Genomic DNA, 20927 nt, shown 5'->3' with positions numbered 1-20927 from the left:
TTTCTTCTCAGCCCCGATCTCCTGTTGTCTCCCTGTAACCCTTCATCCCAACTAATCAAGAACATATCAATCTCTGCCTTAAATATATCAACGAATTGGCCTCCGCAGCAATCCATGGCAACAAATTCCACATATTCAGCATTCGCTGGTTAAAGAAATTCCTTGTCACCTCTGTTCTAAATGGATGTCCCTCTATTCTGAGGCTGTGTCCACTGATCTTGGACTCCCCCACCATAGGAAACATCCTCTCCTCATCCACTCTATTGTGGCCTTTCAACATTCAATAGGTTTCAATGAGATCCCTCTCCCCTCATTCTCTGAATTCTAGTGAGTACAGGCCAAGAGCCAAACACTTCTCATGTGATAAGCCTTTCAATCTCAGAATAATTTTTGTAAAACTTCTTTGAACCCTCTTCAATGTCAGCACATCCATTAATAGAAAAGGGGCCCAAAACTGCATACAATACTCCAAGTGAGGCCTTACCAGTGCCATATAAAGTCTCATTATTACATCTTTGATTTTATATTTTAGTCCACTTGAAAAGAATGCAAACGTTACATTTGCCTTCCTCACCATTGACTCAATCTGCAAATTAACCTTTTAGGGAATCCTGCACAAGGACTCTTGCACCTCAGATTTTTGATTTTTTTCCTGTCCATTCAGAGAATAATCAACCCTTTTATTTCTTCTAACAAAGTGCGCTTCCTGATACTGTGTTCCATCTACCACTTCTTTACCCATTCTCCTAACCTACCCAAGTCCTTCTGTAGCCTCTCTGCTTCCTGAACACTACCCACCCCTCCACCTATTTTTGTGTCACCCACAAGATTTGCCACTGAGAGAGTGGTAGATAGCTAGGACACACTACCCGGGGGAAAAGGTGGATTCTGTTACTTATGGATACTTTTGCCCACATGCAGGTTAGAGGGGTGGAAGTCTCTCTAGTCAGTAGAAGGCCTTTGACAGGATGTCACACATATATATGAGTGATGTGCCCTCCAATTTGGATTTTGGAGAGTGAATCATAAATTTGAACTAACTGCTCCAACTGATATCCAGAATTCATTTCAAGTTAATGGGTGGGAGACAGATAGTTTCTCCATCAGGTCTAGAAGCAAGGTTACCCACTCTCATCTTCTTGTTTGTATGTTGCACGGAACCCTTTGCCGAATCCATCAGGATGGACGACAAAGTAAGTGGGGTGACATTGCCAGACAGTGGAGGCATACAAGTCAAACCCTCGCTGTATATGGATTATGTCACTGTCTTCTACTTAGATATATTATCAGTTTGTAGATTGATCAGCACGTGGCCAGTTCAAGTTAGCATCCAGAGCCTGAGTTAATCACAGGAAGAGTGAGGCCATGCTCTTCACTTATCGATCTGACTTATCCAATGCCCTCCTTCTTCCCCATCCCCCCCCACCCACTCTCTAGTCTGACTCCCTAAATTTGTAATTTTTATAAATGACCTGGATGAGGAAGTGGAGGAATGGGTTAGTAAATTTGCTGATAACACAAACGTTTGGAGTGTTGTGGATAGTGTGGAGGGCTGTCAGAGGTGACAGCGGGATATCGGTAGGATGCAAAGCTGGGCTGAGAAATGGCAGATAAGTTCAACCCAGATAAGTGTGAGGTTGTTCATTTTGGTAGGTCAAATATGATGGCAGAATATAGTATTAATGGTAAGACTCTTGGCAGCATGGAGGATCAAGGGGATCTTTGGGACCATGTCCATAGGACTCTCAAAGCTGCTGCGCAGGTTGACTGTGTGGTTAAGAAGGCATACAGGGCATTGGCCTTCATCAATCATAGGATTGAGTTCAAGATCTGAGAAGTAACGTATCAGCTGTACAGAACTCTGGTCAGACCCCACTTGGAGTACTGTGCTCAATTCTGTTCACCTCACTAAAGGATGTGGAAACCGTAGAAAGGGTGCAGAGGAGATTTACAAGGATGTTGCCTGGATTGAGGAGCATGCCTTATGAGAACAGGTTGAGTGAACTTGGCCTTTTCTCCTTGGAGTGGTGAAGGATGAGAGGTGACCTGATAGAGGTGTACAAGATGATGAAAGGCATTTATTGTATGGATAGTCAGAAGCTTTTTCCCTCAGGGCTGAAATGGCTAACAGGAAAGGGCACAGTTTTAAGGTGCCTGGAAGTAGGTACAGCGGGGATGTCAGGGCTCAGTATTTTTTTTGTGTAGAGAGTGCGTGGAATGGGCTGCTGGTGATGGTGGTGGAGGCAGATACGATAGGGTCTTTTAACAGGCTTCTGGATAGGTACATGGAGCTTAGAAAAATAGAGGCCTATGGGTAACCTTAGGTAATTTCTAAAATAAGGACGTGGTCGGCTCAGCATTGTGGGCTGAAGGGCCTGTATTCTACTGTAGGTTTTCTATGTTTCTATATCTACACTCATTCTATTTCTGGTGTTCCCACAACAGATGGTTCACTTTAAGAACTCTTTATCATGTTGTTTCATACTCTTGTTATTTGTTGCTATTTATTTATATTTCCATTTGTGCAATTTGTTGTTCATTGATCCAGTTTATAGTTACTGTTCTATCGATTTGCTTTGTACGCCACAGGTAAAAGAATCTCAAGGTTGTATGTGGTGATCAGGATGTATTTTGATAATAAATTTTATTTTGAACTTTTTACATAATCTTATCAGATCCACCACAGCTTCTCCATGTTTCCCTTATCCTGTAATTTCTTCTGCTCTTTCTCTTCAGCCCTTTTAGAGTGGTGCTTAGAACTGGACACAATATTGCAGTTGTGGCTGGACAGTTTTTTCCCCCCTTTAAAGATAATCCCTTTTAGCCGATATACCATGATTAACATATAGACCAACATTAATGCTATGAACTGTCCCATAAAAGCTGGAAGATCAAAACTCAATCAAAACTTAATTACACACACTAACATTCCCTTCCCCTGGACAAATGTTAAACAAGTTTTGCAACCACCAGTGATCAAGTCGTTACTTCACTGGTATTGCACACAGCAAATTGATGGGTGAATGAAATCTATGAACTTTTCATAAGCACTGATAACCAAAAAGTGAGGCTTTAAGTGTTTATACACTGATACTAATTTCTTATTTTTCTTCTGTATGCAGGATTTTTAAATACACTAATCTGAACAGAATTCCAAGTGGAGCTTTCTCTGGACTCAACAACTTATCAAGCATGTACGTATTCAATTAATTTGTTCAATGTGTTGAATATTCAGGTGTGCCTTTGCTTGCATTGTCAAAGAAAGCTGGAATATATGGCATTATTATATAATACTTTCCCCTGCAGTATGATATTACTGATTTGCAACTGTCAGTGAAAACACAAGGAAACAAGTGGAATATTATTTTATAGAGTAGGTCAATAGGACATGGTTTGCTATATAGTATGGAAATCAAAACCCATAACAGCTTTTGATGAAGCTGATTGAATAGCTGAATTAGAGCAATTCAAAAGAATACAGGGCAATTGCAGGCAAAGTAATTAGAGCTGACACAGGTGTGAAGAGCAATGTAAAAGCTTATTCATCCTATGACTACAAAGTACAATTTAATAAAATTTTTCCATATTTGAAAAACAATTCTAGCATATAATCCAAATCCATTAGCACCATTTTGAATGTACAGATCATGTTTAAAGGTTATTTTTGTACATTAAATTACACTCATGCCATTTTTGGGTTCAATCATCTGTATTGGCCTGGGCACTATTTTACATGATGTATTAGCAATTCCTGGCAAAAGCTCTCAGGAGCTGGAGCTTTTGTATGTGATCGGTGGCTTTTGCTGGAAAACTAAGAGCACATCACATACAGATCAGCAGTGAAACAGGAATTTATAGGGCGTTTTCAGTGGTTAGAATATTAAAAACTGCTCTCCCATCACTGTTCTCAGCCTCTGTATACAAGTCACAAAACTCCTCTGCCCTTTGTCATCTTTAACTTTGTAGTATCATGGCAAAGATGAACAATGTAGAGCTCAATAGGGCCAAATCATCAAAAGGGTGCTGTGTTCCTCTCCCACACCCCCATAGCAAACTTCCATGCAGGTAATCTGGTTGCCATGGAGAAAACCCCTTTGATGCTCTTCCCAGCGATCAGCACAGGGAAAGAAAGCATCAGTAGCTGTAAGTTTCTCTCATAGCTCCCACTGGGATTTACACAAGGGATTTTCAATGTAGTTCTGATTAATTCCGTAAATTTCCATGATTTGAGATCAGTTCTGTAATCAGCATATCAGAATTCAGTGCACTGAAGATGAGAACTCCACATTCAATGCATCCATGTTACAATTTTTCTTTAAACTCTCAGATTGCCTGTGTTATTTTGTGGTGGAGGCCTTTGGTGCCAATGTGAGAGTGGTACAGTAGGGCATGGCAATGAAAGAAGGCCAGAAACTACACTCATCACCCAGCCAATTTTTTTTATTCTACTGCAACCATGGTTAAAATGGCATGGGCATTTACCCTACAGGAGCCAATATGACTGAATTGAAATAGAATAAAGATCGGGCAGCATCTGTCATGGACAGATGATGAGGTCCACTGATAGGTTATTCATTCTCCTCAAGGTCAATCATCTTGATCCAGATTTTAAAAAATAAATCATACAAGCTTTCAGGTTTCACTTGAATTTGGCCCTCAAAGTACCAATACAATGTTCATCAACACACTGTCCACTGGATCTACAATTTTCACTTGGCTCCTTATACCAGAAAATTTTAGCTTGGAAAACAGGGCTCGAATGGAATAATCAATTTTTGTTTTCTTCATGTTTTATACTGAAAACTAAATTAGACCTGAAGTGGAACTTCTAGCTATAACATACAAGCTGCAGTTGAAATTTAGTGAGCTGTAAAAATTTTTTCCATCAGGTATGTTAAAGACTATAAAATCTACCTGTAGTAATCCATGCTATTTTTGACTAAAAGCTCTGATTATTCCAAAGCATCATTGATTGCTAACCAGTTCATCTGCAATTTCTGAAGTTCCATTCACCCATCAGTCTGACCTTGCTTATAGAACATAGAAATCTGCATCACATTACAGGCTCTTCAGCCCACCATGTAACCTACTGTAGAAACTGCCTAGCATTTCCCTAGCACATAACCCTCTATTTTTCTAAGCTCCATGTTCCCATCTAAAAGGTTCTTAAAAGACCCTATTGTATCCACTTCTACCACCATCACCGACAGTGCATTTCACGCATCCACCACTGTGTGGGGAAAAAAAAATGTACCTCTGACATCCCCTTGGTACCCATTTCCAAGCATCTTAAAACTATGCACCCCTGTGTTCGCCATTTCAGCCCAGGCAACAAGCCTCTGGCTAGCCACATGATCAATGCCCCTCATCATCTTATACACCTCTATTAGGTCACCTCTCATCCTCTATCGCTCCAAGGAGAAAAGACCAAGTTCACTCAACCTATTCTCATAAGGTACACCCTCCAATCCAGGCAACATCCTTGTAAGTCTCCTCCACATTTTATCTATAGTATCCACATCCTTCCTGTAGTGAGGTGACCAGAAGTGAACACAATACTCCAAGTGGGGTCTGAACAAGGTCTTATATAGCCGTAACATTTCAAGAGCCACGTGGCACTCAAACACATGGTTGATGAATGCCAACATACTATACACCTTCTTAACAAGATCGTCAACCTGTGCAGCTTTGAGTGTCCTATCAACACAGACCCCAAGATCTCTCAGAACATCCACACTGCCAAGAGTCTTACCGTTATTATACAGTCTTCAAACTGAACCTACGAAAAAATGAACCACTACACACTTATCTGGGCTGAAGTCCATCTGCCACTTCTCAGCCCAGTTCTGCAACCTATCGATGTAATCTCTGACCACCTTCCAGACTATCCATAACAGCCCCAACCTTTGTGTCATCAGCAAACTTACTCACCCATCCTGCTACTTTTTCATCCAGGTCATTTATATATTAAAAATAAAATCAGAAAGAGAAGGGGTCCCAGAACAGATCCCTGTGAAACACCACTGGTCACTGACCTCCATGCAGAATATGACCCATCCACAACCATCCTTTACCTTCTGTGTGCAAGCCAGTTCTAGATCCACAAAGCAAGGTCTCCTGGGATCCCATGCCTCCTTACTTTCTGAAAAAGCCTTGCATGGGGAACCTTATAAAAAATGCCTTTCTGAAATCCATACACTATATCCATTGCTCTACCTTCATCAATGTGTTTTGTAACACCCAATGCTCAGGTGCACCATCGCCACCCAGAGCAACTCATCTTCAGAGTCAGGTTTATTATCGCAAACTAGCGTCATGACCACCACTGATGCTGCCCTCACTCACATCTCCATTTCCTGGCCATCTATGCTCATTACATCCTCCCATTGCCTTCAAAGAAATAGAGTTCCTCTTATCCTCACCAACCACCCCACAAGCCTCCATGTCCAACACATCATTCTCAGCAACTTCCGCCTTTTTCAACTGGACCCCCTCCCCAAACCCCACTCCCGCTTTCAGCAAGAATCCGTCCTTCTGTGATTCCTTTCCCACTAATAACCATATAACAATTACAGCAAGGAAATAGGCCATCTCAGCCCTTCTAGTCTGTACTGAATGCTTACTCTCACCTAGTCCCACTGGCCCACACTCAGCCCATAACCCTCCATTCCTTTCCTGTCCATATACCTATCCAATTTTACTTTAAATGACAATACCGAACTTGCCTCTACCACTTCTACTGGAAGCTCGTTCCACACAGCTACCACTCTCTGAGTAAAGAAGTTCCCCCTCATGTTACCCCTAAACTTTTGCCCCTTAACTCTCAACTCATGCCCTCTTGTTTGAATCTCCCCTACTCTCAATGGAAAAAGCCTATCCACATCAACTCTATTCCCCTCATAATTTTAAATACCTCTATCAAGTCCCCCCCAACCTTCTACACTCCAAAGACCTAACTTGTTCAATCTTTCCCTGTAACCTAGGTGCTGAAACCCAGGTAATATTCTAGTAAATCTTCTCTGTACTCTCTCTCTATTTTGTTGATATCTTTCCTATAATTCGGTGACCAGAACTGTACACAATACTCCAAATTCGGCCTTACCAATGCCTTGTACAATTTTAACATTACATCCCAACTCCTATACTCAATGCTCTGACTTATAAAGGCCAACATACCAAAAGATTTTTTCACCACCCTATCCACATGAGGTACCACCTTCAAGGAACTATGCACCATTATTGCTAGATCACTCTGTTCTACTGCATTCCTCAATGCCCTACCATTTACCATGTACATCCTATTTTGATTATTCCTACCAAAAAATGTAGCACCTCACACTTATCAGCATTAAACTCCATCTGCCAATACTCAGCCCACTCTTCTAACTGGCCTACATCTCTCTGCAAACTTTGAAAAACTACTTCATTATCAACAATGCCACCTACCTTAGTATCATCTGCATACTTACTAATCCAGTTTACCACCCCATCATCCAGATCATTAATGTATATGACAAATAACATTGGACCCAATACAGATCCCTGAGGCACACCACTAGTCACCGGCCTTCAAAATGACAAACAGTTATCCACCACTACTCTCTGGCATCTCCCATCCATCCACTGTTGAATCCATTTTACTACTTCAATATTAATACCTAACGATTGAACCTTCCTAACTAACCTTCCATGCGGAACCTTGTCAAAGGTCTTACTGAAGTCCATATAGACAACATCCACTGCTTTACCTTCGTCAACTTTCCTCATAACCTGTTCAAAAAATTCAATAAGATTTGTCAAACATCACCTTCCACGCACAAATCCATGTTGACTGTTCCTAATCAGACCCTGTCTATCCAGATAATTTGACTGTTCCTAAACCTAACTTTTCAGCGCCCATTCACCACCATTCAGGGCCTCAAACAGTTCCAGGTGAGGCAACACTTCACCTTTGAATCTGTTGGGTTTGTCTACAGTATCCGGTGCTCCTGTCGCAACTTCCTGTATATTGTTGAGACCTGAGAAACCACTTTAGAAGACACCTCCTCTCCATCTACAAAAAGCAGAATTTCCTGGTGGCCAACCACTTTAATTCTTATCCCATTCCATTTCCAACATATCAGTCCATTGCCTTTTCTTCTGTCACAATGAGTCCTCTCTCAGTGTGGAGTAGCAGCACCTTACATTCTCATAGATTCCTTCTCTAGTGCTCTTCATTTTCCAGTTACAGTTTGTCACTTCATCCTCCCTCCCCCACCCATCTGGCTTCACCTATCACCTTCTAGCTTGTGCTCCTTCGCCTCTCCCCATCATCTTCCCCCATTCTTTCAGTCCTGACAAAGGGTCCCAGTCTGAAATGTCAGCTGTTGATTCATTTCCATAGATGCTACCCGACCTACTGGGTTCCTCCAGCATTGTGTGTCGCCATGACATGTTTGGCACAGCATTGTGGGCCGAAGAGCCTGAATTGCATTGTAGGTTTTCTATGTTTCCATGAAATTTTTTGTTTTGTGGTAATAGAACAGTGCCACAGATCGACCTTCCAAACCCTGACCACTGCATTGTAGCTACTCTTGACCCTTGATTCTCCAGTTAATACTTTACTACTGATCCTAAACTCTCCTCACAATCTGACCTTAGAACATACCACTGCTACTCCTGATCCTAGATTCTCCTCGTGATCACCAGCCACCGTTTACCTCCAACTTTTCCTGACTCCAAAATCCCCCACAGAACCCAGACCACTGAAGCCAACTTGACATTCCTCCCTTTTTGTTAAATTATTTTCCAAAATCTGGTCATTGTCAGGATGGCCAAAAGGTACTTGCAATCACCAATTGTCTCTGAAAAGGTGGTGATGAGATAACCTCTCAAACAGCTGCACTCCTGCAGAATCTATTCCCACAATGCTGTTTGGTAGCATATTATTGCACTCAGGCTCCATTGGGATAATGGAATGGTGATGTATTTCCAAGTCACAGTGGTGTATGAGTGATGTTTGAATTGAATCCATTCGGGTAGGGGGCTTTCCATCATATTGCTGAGTAGTACCTTTCAGTGGGGGTCAGGGATTGGTGAAGCTCAGATCAAAGGCCGGGTTTGCAGGGGTCATGTTGTCTAGTTGCTAGGGATTGATGGAGATGCTGGAGATAGGTGGTCAGAAGATGGGATTATTGAGTTTTTTCTTAAAGAAATGGTGCATTGGGCTGAAAGATCAGGAGTAAATAGAGGATGTGGGGGCAAAGCAGTAGATCAGAAGTTGGAGGAGGACAATTGATAGACAAGGTAGGTGCCAAGAGGGGATGAATAATAAAGGGTGGCGATTTGACAAATAGATCATTGGGTGACGTTGGCTGAGCTTATGTTTAGCCGGATAGGATTAATTACCAGATGGCAAGCAGGAAGAAATGTGAACTGGCGAGGAGAGGTTTGTGAACAAAGCTGGTAGATGGGCGATTGGAGATTATATTATTCATCATGAGCCCAATTTGAGCAGGTTGGCCAAGTCTGACACATGGGTTGGAATTAACTCAGGCACATCTCCTTAAAGTGAAGCTTAAAGCCGTCCCCAAAGTCTGCTATCTGCTTAAATAGCACACAAAATCTTTGGCCTGATGTTATTGCAGGCACAAGTTCTGAAAGTGTGGCTCTATGCACTCAAATTTTGAGCCAACTGCACAAAATAGACAGTTTGTATATTTGTTATTGTGATGTATTCGGACTTCAAACAAAATCGTGATCAGCAGAAAACATGAAAAATTAACAGCAATTCAAATGAGATCTTCACATTTCTGAAATCAAATGCAGCCTTCCCCTGGGATTAGACTGGTTGATTTCTAAATCCGAAAAGAGAAGAGGCATAGGAATTGCACAACAAATGTACAGAATCATGTAGTCATTGTTATTAATAGTGTTCTGAGATCACACATGGACCTAGACTTAATTTCTTAGTATATTTCAACAGAAAAATGCCATTTTGTAAACACACTTCCAAATTTGAAATATTCTCAAGTACAAACTCTTATTTCTGGGGAAGATTCCATACATCTAATGGAAACTGTTGAACGTATGCGAACTAACAGCTAGTAGTTGCTAACAACCTTAAATTATTCCTTGAAAGGAGATGCTTTACCTGTCTATCAACCTCATCCCAGCCTTTACTGGATGCACCTGTCACCCCTTCCCTTTTTTTTTTGTTTATAAATGCTGGCTATCTCCCCCTTTCTTTCCAGTCCTAAAGAAATGTTTCATCCATCAATGCCATCTGACTTGCTGAGTTCCTCCAACTGTCCATATTTCCAGCAGTCTCATGCCTTCACTCTCAAATTCATTGGAATTGATTGCAGGGCAGAATTCCCTCTTAATATTGCAACTTTAACAGGTACAGAGCAAAAGTAGAGCAAGAGTATGTTCATATTGGATGCTAACCTATCATAAAATATAATTTAATGCCTCATCTGCCAAATGACCTTGCTAAACCTAGGTTCTTGAATACTTTTATCTCCTTTTGATGATTACTTCATGTATACATTGTTCTTTAATACACTTCCCTCCCATAGTTCAAATAGTTCTGATTATTTTATTTTTTTTTAAAAATCAACTTGTGCATCTCAGTTGCTACTATCAGCATCTAGAACAGGTACACACATTGCACTGTAGTAGCAGATGCATAGACTTCCAGTGTCTTCATAAGGAGTGGGAATAAAGGGAGCCTTTTCTGGTTGTGACAAGTGATGTTCCCCAGGTGTCTGTATTGGGATTGATTCTTTTTTGTTATATGTCAATGATTTGGATGATGGAATTAATGGCTTTGCTGCAAAGTTTTCAGACAATATGAAGAGAAGTTTGAAGTGGAGGCTACAGAAAGACAAACAGATTAGGGAAATGGGCAAAGAAATGGCAGATGGAATAGTGTCGGGAAGTAGATGGTCACGCACTTTGCTAGAAGATAAGGCAAAGGTTTGACAATTTTCTAAATGGAGAGAAAATACAAAAATCTGAGACACAAAGGGACTTGGGAGTCCTTGTGCAAGATTCCCTAATTTGCAGGTTGAGACTGATGAGGAAGGCAAATGCAATGTTAGCATTAATTTCGATAGGACTAGAATATGAAAGGGAGGATGTAGTGTTGAGACTTTATAAAGCACTGGGGAGGCCTCACTTGGAGTATTGTGAACAGCTTTGGACCCCTCATCTCAGAAAGGATTTACTGAAACAGGAGAGGGTTCAAAGGAGGTTCATGAAAGTGATGCCAGGATTGAATGGCTTGTCATATGAACAGCATTTGATGGTTCTGGGCCGGTATTCACTAAAATTCAGAAGAATGAGGGATGATCTAATTGAAACCTATCAAATGGTGCAAGGCCTCGACAGAGTGGATGTATGTGGAGGGAATGTTTCCTGCGGTGGGAGAGTCGAAGACCTGAGTACACAGCCTCAGAATAGAGGGATGCCCTTTGGAACAGATGAAGAGGAATTCTTTTAGCCAGGGAGTGGTGAATCTGGAATTCCTTGCCTCAAGCAGTTGTGGAAGTCAAGTCTTTATTCATATTTAAGACAGCAGTTGATAAACTCTTGATCGGTCAGGGCATGAAGGGATACTGGCTGGTTGAGAGGGGGTGGCATGTGGAAGGCAGGAAATTGGGGCTGAGAGGAAAATTTCATCAGTCATGATGAAATGATGGAGCAGACTCGATGGGGCAAATGGCCTAATTCAGCTCCTATATCTTATGACATTATGTTCTCTATGCACAACTTACCTGAACACAAGAAACCCATACAATTTTAATAAATGGCTCAGGCAATACAAGAGTGAATTTCATTAGCTAGTCTTGACAAGTTCAATCACAACTTCTGTTTATTTATGTTCTTAACACTTCAATTGGTTTTGGACTACTGCAATTACATTGTAGAATGTAGATGTCCATATCTAATGAATGAGATTGTCTACATTAGTCACTATGCTCCACTAGTAAATTCTGCTAGTGGATTCCTCACAAATTGGCAACATATCTAGTGTTAGGTCACACAAGGCTTAGGTTCAGAGACCCACTGGTTTCAATGAATAAAAGGGTAAGGTATTTAATGCTTTGATAATTATTTTTTGAGTTACAACTAATTTATTTTATTAATTTTGTGATACATCACTTAGCAGTCATAGAGTCCATTCTCATGTATGGATGAGAGACATGGACACTCACCAAGACCATGTGAAAGTCATTAGATGGTTGCTATACACGAATGCTCCAATGGCTCTTGACGCGAGTTTGCAACAGCACATGATGAATGTCGAGCTCTATGGTGACCTACCGATGGTCACTACTAAAATTGAAGTGAGAAGACTGCAACTAGGGGGCACTATCTACACCACCCTGAGCTACCTGCCAGCCTAGTTATCACATGGGAGCCCAAGCATGGGAGGATGAACTCTGGGCACCCTCCCAAGACTATGGTCAACACACTCCTAGAAGATAGGGGTGCGGCTAATGTAGATGAACTGAACGCACTGATGAGGGAGAGGGAGGAGTGGAGAGTCCATCATCATGCCTGATGCTGGCCCCCTAGGCCTGAGTCGACATAGTAGTAGTAGTAGATAGTAGGCCCTTCCAGTCACACCACAACAGCAACCCACTGACAAACCCAATTAACCCTAATGAAATCACAGGACAATTTACAATGAACAAATTACCAATACATCTTAGAATTGTGGGAGGAAACTGGAGCACCCAGGGAAAACCCATGGGGAGAATACTTAAACTCCTTACAGAATGGCGCCGGAATTGAGCTCTGAACTCTGCAATGCTTCAAGTTGCAATATTGTCATGCTAACCACTACACCGCCATGATGCTGTTTTTAGGCATTTTAATTTTGAAATAATTTAAACTATTTTACTCATGTCATTTACACAAGTTATATTTTTCAAATGTTACTGAATATGAGAGATACAAATATTATTAAAATCTTTTACAGTTTTAATAGGGGATAAAGCTGTGCTGCATTGTTTGCTGCATCCCGTTAGAGAATTGAAGAATGGATTCACAGCACTTTTTCCACCAGGGTCTATTTGCCACTAAGACCAGCCCTACCCACCCCAAAAGCATAGTGTGAGGACAAGTGAAATTGGTAAAGTGTGGGTGACCGGAGACCATGGGCTGCAGCTTCAGCCAGTGTGGCAAGTGCTGAGAAATCTGATCATTATATTTGTTTCATGATACTGTTACATGCATTCTACTACTTTAATCTTCACTTTGTACATTGACTTTCATTTCATTTCAAGTGAATAATCACAGTCATACTGCCTTCACAACCTCTTGTGCAAAGATTGTGAAGATAAACCTGAATAGGTATCCATGCAGAGTAATGTAATTGTCTGCTGAAAGGGAAAGCTACTGTATTTAAAGAGAAGTGCCAGGATTTACATAATTACATATTTCTGTTATGATACTGTGATGCAAGCAATTTGTCTCAAATTTTCCATTTCCAAATATAGTTGCGCAAGTTAAAATATAGCTGCAGAAAGTAGAGAGGGTTAGCTGCATTAATATCTTTTTCCAGTTTTCCAAGCAAAGTAGCTTTTGGCCAAGTTGTGCTCATATATATTCTTTTTGACCTTTTGCTATTTTTTGCTCATGTACCTCATTAAAAATTATTCATTTCTAGTAGAAAGCAAACAACTTCATAACATTCAGGGCAAGAAGGCTGCGAGTGAACAGCTAATATTTCAGAGCAAAGGGAGTTTTTTTTTACTACTCAGGGTAAAAAAAAGAGGCAAGACTGCGCAGGTACGTGATATCAGCCAGTAGTGCGTAAAAGGTTTAAAAAGACTGCCGTATTCAGTGAGCAGCGGAGTGAGAGGCAGCAGAGTGATAGGGGCTTTGGCTCAACAGGCTTAGGCGGTAACGGGATGAGGCAAGGTAGGTTTAACTGTGTTAATTGTGGAAAGGAGATAGTATGTGTGTGAGGCCAGTTTTCTGTGCTTGGTGTCGGAAGTGGGGGGTCCTGGAGTCTCCCAGCCTCCCGGACAGCCATATCTACACCTGGTGTGTCGAGCTGCAGCTCTTAAGGAAGCAAGTTAGGGAACTGGAGATGCAGCTCAATGACCTTCGCCTGGTAGGGAAAAGAAAGGAGTTACAGGCAGGTGGTCACACCGGGGCCACGGGAGACAAACAAGTGGGTCACAGTCAGGAGGGGGAAGGGGAAGAGTCAGGTACTAGAGAGTACCCCTGTGGCTATTCCCCATGACAATAGTACTCCTGTTTGAGTACTGTTGAAGGGGACAGCCTACCTGGGGGAAGCAGCAGTGGCCGTGCCTCTGGCACAGAGTCTGGCCCTGTAGCTCAGAAGGATAGGGGAGAGAAGAGGAAGGCAGTAGTGATAGGGAACTCTATAGTTAGGGGGGCAGACAGGTGATTTTGTGGACACAGGAAAGAAACATGGATGGTAGTGTTCCTCCCAGGATATTTCAGATCGCATCCAAGATATCCTGCAGTGGGAGGGAGAACAGCCAGAGGTCGTGGTATATATAGGTACCAACATAGCTAGGAAAAGAAGAGGTCCTTTAAAAAAAAAAGTACAGGGAGTTAGGAAGGAAGTTGAGAAACAGGACCACAAAGGTAGTAATCTCAAGATTACTGCCTGTGCCACATGACAGTGAGTATGGTAATAGGATGAGGTGGAGGATAAATGTGTGGTTGAGGGATTGGAGCAGGGGCAGGGATTCAAATTTCTGGATCACTGGAACCTCTTTTGGGGCAGATGTGTTCAACCCAGATAAGTGTGAAGTGGTTCATTTTGGTTCGTCAAATATGATGGCATTAATGGTAAGACTCTTGGCAGTGTGGAGGATCAGAGGGATCTTAGGGTCCGAGTCTATAGGGCACTCAAAGCAGCTGCGCAGGTTGACTCTGTTGTTAAGCAGGCATACGGTATATTGGCCTTCATCAATCATGGGATTGAATTTAGGAGCTGAGAGGTAATGTTGCAGCTATATAGGACCCTTGGAGTACCGTGCTCAGTTCTGGTCACGTCACTACAGGAAGGATGTAGAAGCCATAGAAAAAGTGCAGAGGAGATTTACAAGGATTTTGCCTGGATTGGGGAGCATGCCTCATGAAAATAGATTGAGTGAACTCGGCCTTTTCTCCTTGGAGCGATGGAGGATGAGAAGTGACCTGATAGAAGTGTATAAGATGATCAGAGGCATCGATCATGTGGATAGTCAGAGGCTTTTCCCTCCAGGGCTGAAATAGTTGCCACAAGAGGACACAGGTTTAAGGTGCTGGTGAGAAGGTACAGAGGAGATGTCAGGGATAAGTTTTTTTTAAAACTCAGAGTGGTGATAGCGTGGAATGGGCTGCCAGCAACGGTGGTGGTGGTGGACATGATAGAGTCTTTTAAGAGACTTTTAGATAGGTACATGGAGCTCAGTAAAATGGAGGGCTATAGGTAAGCCTAGTAATTTTTAAATGTAGGGACACATTCAGTACAACTTTGTGGGCCAAAGGGCCTGTATTGTGTTGTACATTTTCTATGTTTCTCTATCAGACTGATACAAAACTTATAAATGATTAAAACTTGCATCACCCCATACTGTAAAAGGGTTGGATGGGAAAGAGTTTGTCAAATGTGTTCAGGAAAGCTTCCTTAATCAGTACATAGGGAGAGTGTGATACTAGATCTCCTTTTAGGGAACAGGGCAGGTGACAAAAATGTCTGTAGCAGAACACTTTGCACTTAATGATCATAATGCCATTTGATTCAAGATAATTAAGGATAGGTCTGGTCTTTGTATTGAGAATCTGAATTGCAGAAAGGCTGATTCTGATATCATCAGAAGGATCTGTCAAATGTGGATTGGGACAGATTGTTTTCTGGCAAAGGTGTTAGTTGTTTAAGAAAAAGGAGGTGCATCACAGGTATAGACTGGCAGGAACAAATGAGACACTGAAGTGCAAGAAATGTAAGAGAACACTTAAGGAAATCAGGAGGTTTAAAAGGAAATTTTCTGAAGTAAATTGTGGTCACCTATCACCACAAACAATCAAGAAGCAAAAGGAAGCAAAACAGATTCAAAAAGATAAGCTATGCTTGTGTGTCACAAAGCCAAAGCACATGTTCAAGACATGGGTTATGGATGTGTTGGTATCACTGTCACTGTTGGAGTGAATGATTTGGAGAACAGTAGATGTGGAACAGTTTTGATGCCCGTCCACATAACCTGTCCACCAGCTGCAAGGCTGGATCTCTCCAAGCACCAATTTGGTGAGACCGAGAATGGCTTTCGGCTGTACATACTGTGGTGAACTACATATACCTGTCTGGACATGCCCCCGCTGACTGCTCCTGTGGCCCCTCCCACTGACCGTGGCTCCTCCCACAGACCCCGGTATAAAGGCGATTGAGGCCTGAGCCCAGCCCTCAGTCTCCAGGATGTAGTATGGTGGTCAACTACTGCTTGTTCTTTCTTCCAGTCAATAAAAGCCGATATCTCGGCTCACGTCTCAGAGAGTTATTGATGGTGCATCACATACCAAGGTTGTCACTGCGCTGATGTCAGGGTTCTAGAGTGAGGCACTATCTGCTGCTTGGACAATTTAAACACTGGTCCAGATAGACAGGAAAGCCCATGTGTTGAGTTGCTTTCGCTCACTCTCCCTCAATGTTCTTTCCTTGCTCTGTGGTACCGAGGCTGTGAACTGTTCTGGCAGTCCTGCTAATGTGATGAACTGAGCTTGAGGCTTGGGCCTTCTCTGGGGGGCCGATCCAGGGACTCATTCTGCTTCAGAATGCTGTTGTTTTTTTTGCCTCTTTCTCAGTATAGTGGTTGTGGTCTTTTTTTTAAAAATTGTGTTATTCTGGGTTTTTTGCTTTGTGGCTGCCTACAAGAAAACACATCAAGGTAATCAATTTATACATTCTTTGATAATAAATGTACTTTGAATCTTGAAGATGGCATGAAGTTGCTCTAGCAGACGAGGTGAAGGGGAATCCCAAGGGCTTCTACAGGTATTAAAGAGGAAAAGGATAGCAAGGGACAAAATTGGTCCTCTGGAACATCAAAGTGGTAATCTACGCACTTGGCGGCAAACTTCTATAGTGTTTTTTTTACATCTGTATCTATTTCCTGTGTAAATACAGAGTTTATAGATGTCAAGCAAAGCAGCCATGAAGTCATGGACTGTCTACAGAGGAGGTGGTGTTTGCTTTCTTAAGACAAATTAGGGTGAATAAATCCCTAGTACCTGACAAGGTGTTCCCTCTGATCTTGTGGGAGGCCAGTACAGTAATTGCAGGGGCCCCCGAGCAGAGACACATAAAATAGCATTAGTCAAGGCTGAGGTGATGATTGGAGGATAGCGAATGCTGTTTTGTTGTTTAATAAAGGCTGTAAAAATAAGCCAGGAAATTATAGACCAGTGAGCCTGACATCAGTAGTGGGAAAGTTATTGGAAGGTATTCTGATGGACAGGATATACAAGTATTGTGATAGACAGTGCCTGATTTGCGATATCCAACATAGCTTTGTGTGTGGTAGGTCATGTCTAACCAGTCTTAGAGTTTGAGGAAGTTACCAGCAAAGTTGATGAAGGAAAGGCAGTGGGATCTTGACAAATGCCTTGCTCAAGTCCAAGTAGACAAAATCCACTGCCTTGCTTTCATCAACTTTACTGGTTGATCATGAAGATTGAGTCACTTAGCATTCAAGATGAGGTAGTAAATTGGATTAGACATTGGCCTTGTGGGACAAACCAGAGAGTGGATGTAGATGGTTGCTTCTCTGGCTGAAGACGTATGACTAGTGGTGTGCCGTACGGCACCTGAAGATTCAAACCCATTGCTAAGATAGCATTGAGGAATGAAATCTTTTGTTGCAGGTGCAAAAAGAGTACTCAAATCCTCAAGATTTAGTTCAGCTGAGCTCAAGGGAATCAAGTGTGTATGAATAAGTAGAAGATACTTGGGACCCCTGAAATGCTAGGTTCAGTAACAAAGTTTACCATAGCTTTTCACATACTTCTCTTGGATATGAAATGATGCTTGCCGGGTGATCTCTACAATAATGATAATTACACAATTTCGATGTAGCCCAATTTGCACATTATTATAGGAGATGACTTATTCAATGTATTACATTGCATAAAAACAATGCTCAAGTATTGTTTTCTGTTCCTACTATGAACTCAGCTGAATAGTGGATTATACCAAAAAGGAACAAAGCAAGAACACCATTAATCCAATTATCTCTTCAAGTCACTCTCCATCCTGATAAAGGAAGGGTGATAAAGGAATATTATGGAATTCGCTGTCTAGGAGCACTCCTTGGAACAATTTATACAGAAAACTCAACACAAACTTCTCACATATCAGAAAGATGAAACTTAAATGGAGATGCAAGATACCAGAATCTGGATTTTTAAAAAGTATGCTCTGTGCTTAAAATGAAGTATATGGATAGACAAACAGATGGCTAGCGTTTCAGGTTGAGAGCCTGCCTCAGGACTAAGGGCAAAGGAAAGATGCTCAGCTTATAGAAGTGAGTTGGAGGGGTGAGGCAAGGACCAGGTGACAGGTGAAACCAGATGAAGTTGACGACGGGGAGGTGGGGGGTGCCGGGAAGAAGAAAGCAATGGATAAATGAAGCCAGTTGGGATCAGAGGTGAAGCTTAGTGTCTGGGTAAAATCTACATGACAGATACAAAGTACAACTTTCAATGATAGGGCACAAAAAAATAAATTCTTGCCAGTGATACTGGGAGGCTTTCTGTTGTGTTAATATACACAAATAAAAAGAGAAATTAAATTAGAATAGGCCATTAAGAACACCTGGCATACCAACTGGCACTGTTTGGATTCTATTTCATTAATTGCTTTATAAACAAACTCAGAACATTAAAATTGTATAGCAGAATTTTTAGAACATCAATTCCCCATTGTAAAATAAATCTAGAGCACATTGGGAAACATTTTCTTTATTTCAGTATTCAGCTTTCCTTGTTACATCCATGTCTATTCTGAGTTTCCTGGTTGCTCCAAGTTAATATTTGAACACATTTATAAAATAAACATTGTAAAATATCCTGACATCAGGATCATCCATTAGCTTGGGTGTTCTAGCCAGGATTGCTGAATAAACTTGAGGGATGCAGTAGGAACATTGAGGAGCAAGCTTAAATCAACCCAAAAGATGGAAGTTTTAAACATTTTATTCCATTTCTAAACTTCATTATTTTTTAATGTTTGAGAAGTCCCAGAAAGTTTTTCTCCCCCAATTGGATGGAACTATCCAGGGTTCTTGAGAAAGAATACCTTTGCTTCCCCTTCAATTGGTAATGGTGTTTTATATTCAAAATTTAGAGATGGTGGCTTGTCAATCCCCAAACTCAAGGTTCAGATACCATAAGCTATTATTAGGAATTACCAAGGTTTCTTAATTCTGGTGAAGATATGATTTGAGTTCAGAGTTTGCTGGGATTGACATCGTTGAGAAGATTGAAAAATATAGACAGTGCAATTGCTTTAGAAGCACTATTTTATGAATGATTGTCAGGAATGATGAGGATAGAATTGCTATTGAGATTAATAGGAATATGGGTGGATAGTCAAGTTCAATTGGTGGAGCTGGCTTGGTGATCTAGCTACTGGGGTTCATTACTTCTATATCAACACCAATCCAATAGATGGTAGATGGGTTTTTTGCCTCTCAGACAGTCTGACTTTATTAACGGCTTGCTCCTCCAGTCAACTTGTACCCCATCAAGCATGAGCTAGGTGGAATATGTCAAAGAATCATAGAAGATGCAGTCTGGCTACAGAAATCATCAGCTACGTTTAGGAATAGGATTAGGATTCAGTGATTCTAATCATATTGTGCAAACTTTTGGAGAATGATCAAACAATGTAGTTTACTGCACAACACTTTGAAAACAGCTATAGTAAAGTTTTAAAGCTGTAGTCAGCAGAAATACTAGAAAAATATAATCTTTCATCAAGAAATACAAAGCCCTCTAAAGATAGAGCACCTGGTGTTCCCAAGATTCAGTCGAGGTCAACTATAAATGAAGAAAGCCAAGTTTTTGAGCTGCTTTCATTAACAGCTTACTAGCACAACAGAGTGTTGTTTAGAAAATTACCGAACAGAGGAACAGACTTCAAGAACATTCCCAACAATGCCAGAGCCCAGTCTGCAATTGCCACAAAAATGCTGAAGTATTTGCAAACATATTCAGCCTGGAATGTTGAATAGATGATCCAGCATTGTTTCCTCATGTCATCCCTTCCATTTTAGAAGCTAACATTCAATTAATATGGCTCACACTATATGACAGCAAGGAAGAGCTAACAGCAAAGATTGTGGGACCAGACAGTATCCACTGTATGGTACTGAAGGCCTGTACTTCAGATTAATCTGCATCTCCAGCCAAGTTGTTTCACTGAAGTTACAAGATTGGCATCCATCTGACAAAGTGGAAAATTGCCCAGATATGCCATACCTTCACATGACTGATTACTACCCAAATAAACCACTATCAAAGTAATAGATGGTATACATAGCTAGAAAACAATATATATCCACCAATAAGCTGCTTACATTTTCCAAGACCTCTTGGCCCCAAGATCTTATCACCGTTTTGTGAATAGGCCAATCTTCCCCACAAGTCTACTCCATCATTGTGAATGATCTGACTGTAAATTCAGCTCTCCATTTCTGCACTGTATAGCAGACAGTATAATAAGGGACTACTTTATGTTTTAGTAACACATCATTGAATGTGCTATTAGGCGCGTATTTATCTGTACGTGTGCTGAGTTCAGTTTATGCCAGTAAAGAACCATGAACCTTAGCTCCCGTCTCCAGCATTTTTATTAATAGTGTTGTTGAGTAACCAGACCACATACACAACAAATTGGCGACGAGGTTAATGAACCT

The 20927-nt window shown here is 41.3% G+C and overlaps 1 protein-coding gene across 1 annotated transcript in view; it reads left to right on the top strand.

Annotated features, from left to right (window-relative positions):
- The window catches only part of LOC140730473 (follicle-stimulating hormone receptor-like), a 172665-nt gene that overhangs the window by 83683 nt on the left and 68055 nt on the right, over positions 1-20927 (top strand). Inside the window, exon 2 of the mRNA XM_073050921.1 lies at positions 3123-3194. Within this exon, the coding sequence (XP_072907022.1) occupies positions 3123-3194 (72 nt within the window). The remainder of the gene's footprint in view (positions 1-3122; positions 3195-20927) is intronic.

Source organism: Hemitrygon akajei, chromosome 7 (genome assembly GCF_048418815.1).
Source record: "Hemitrygon akajei chromosome 7, sHemAka1.3, whole genome shotgun sequence".
Classification (NCBI taxonomy): domain Eukaryota; kingdom Metazoa; phylum Chordata; class Chondrichthyes; order Myliobatiformes; family Dasyatidae; genus Hemitrygon; species Hemitrygon akajei.
Note: the sequence above shows the minus strand (reverse complement) of the source record. Positions and strands in the feature narration are given on the sequence as shown.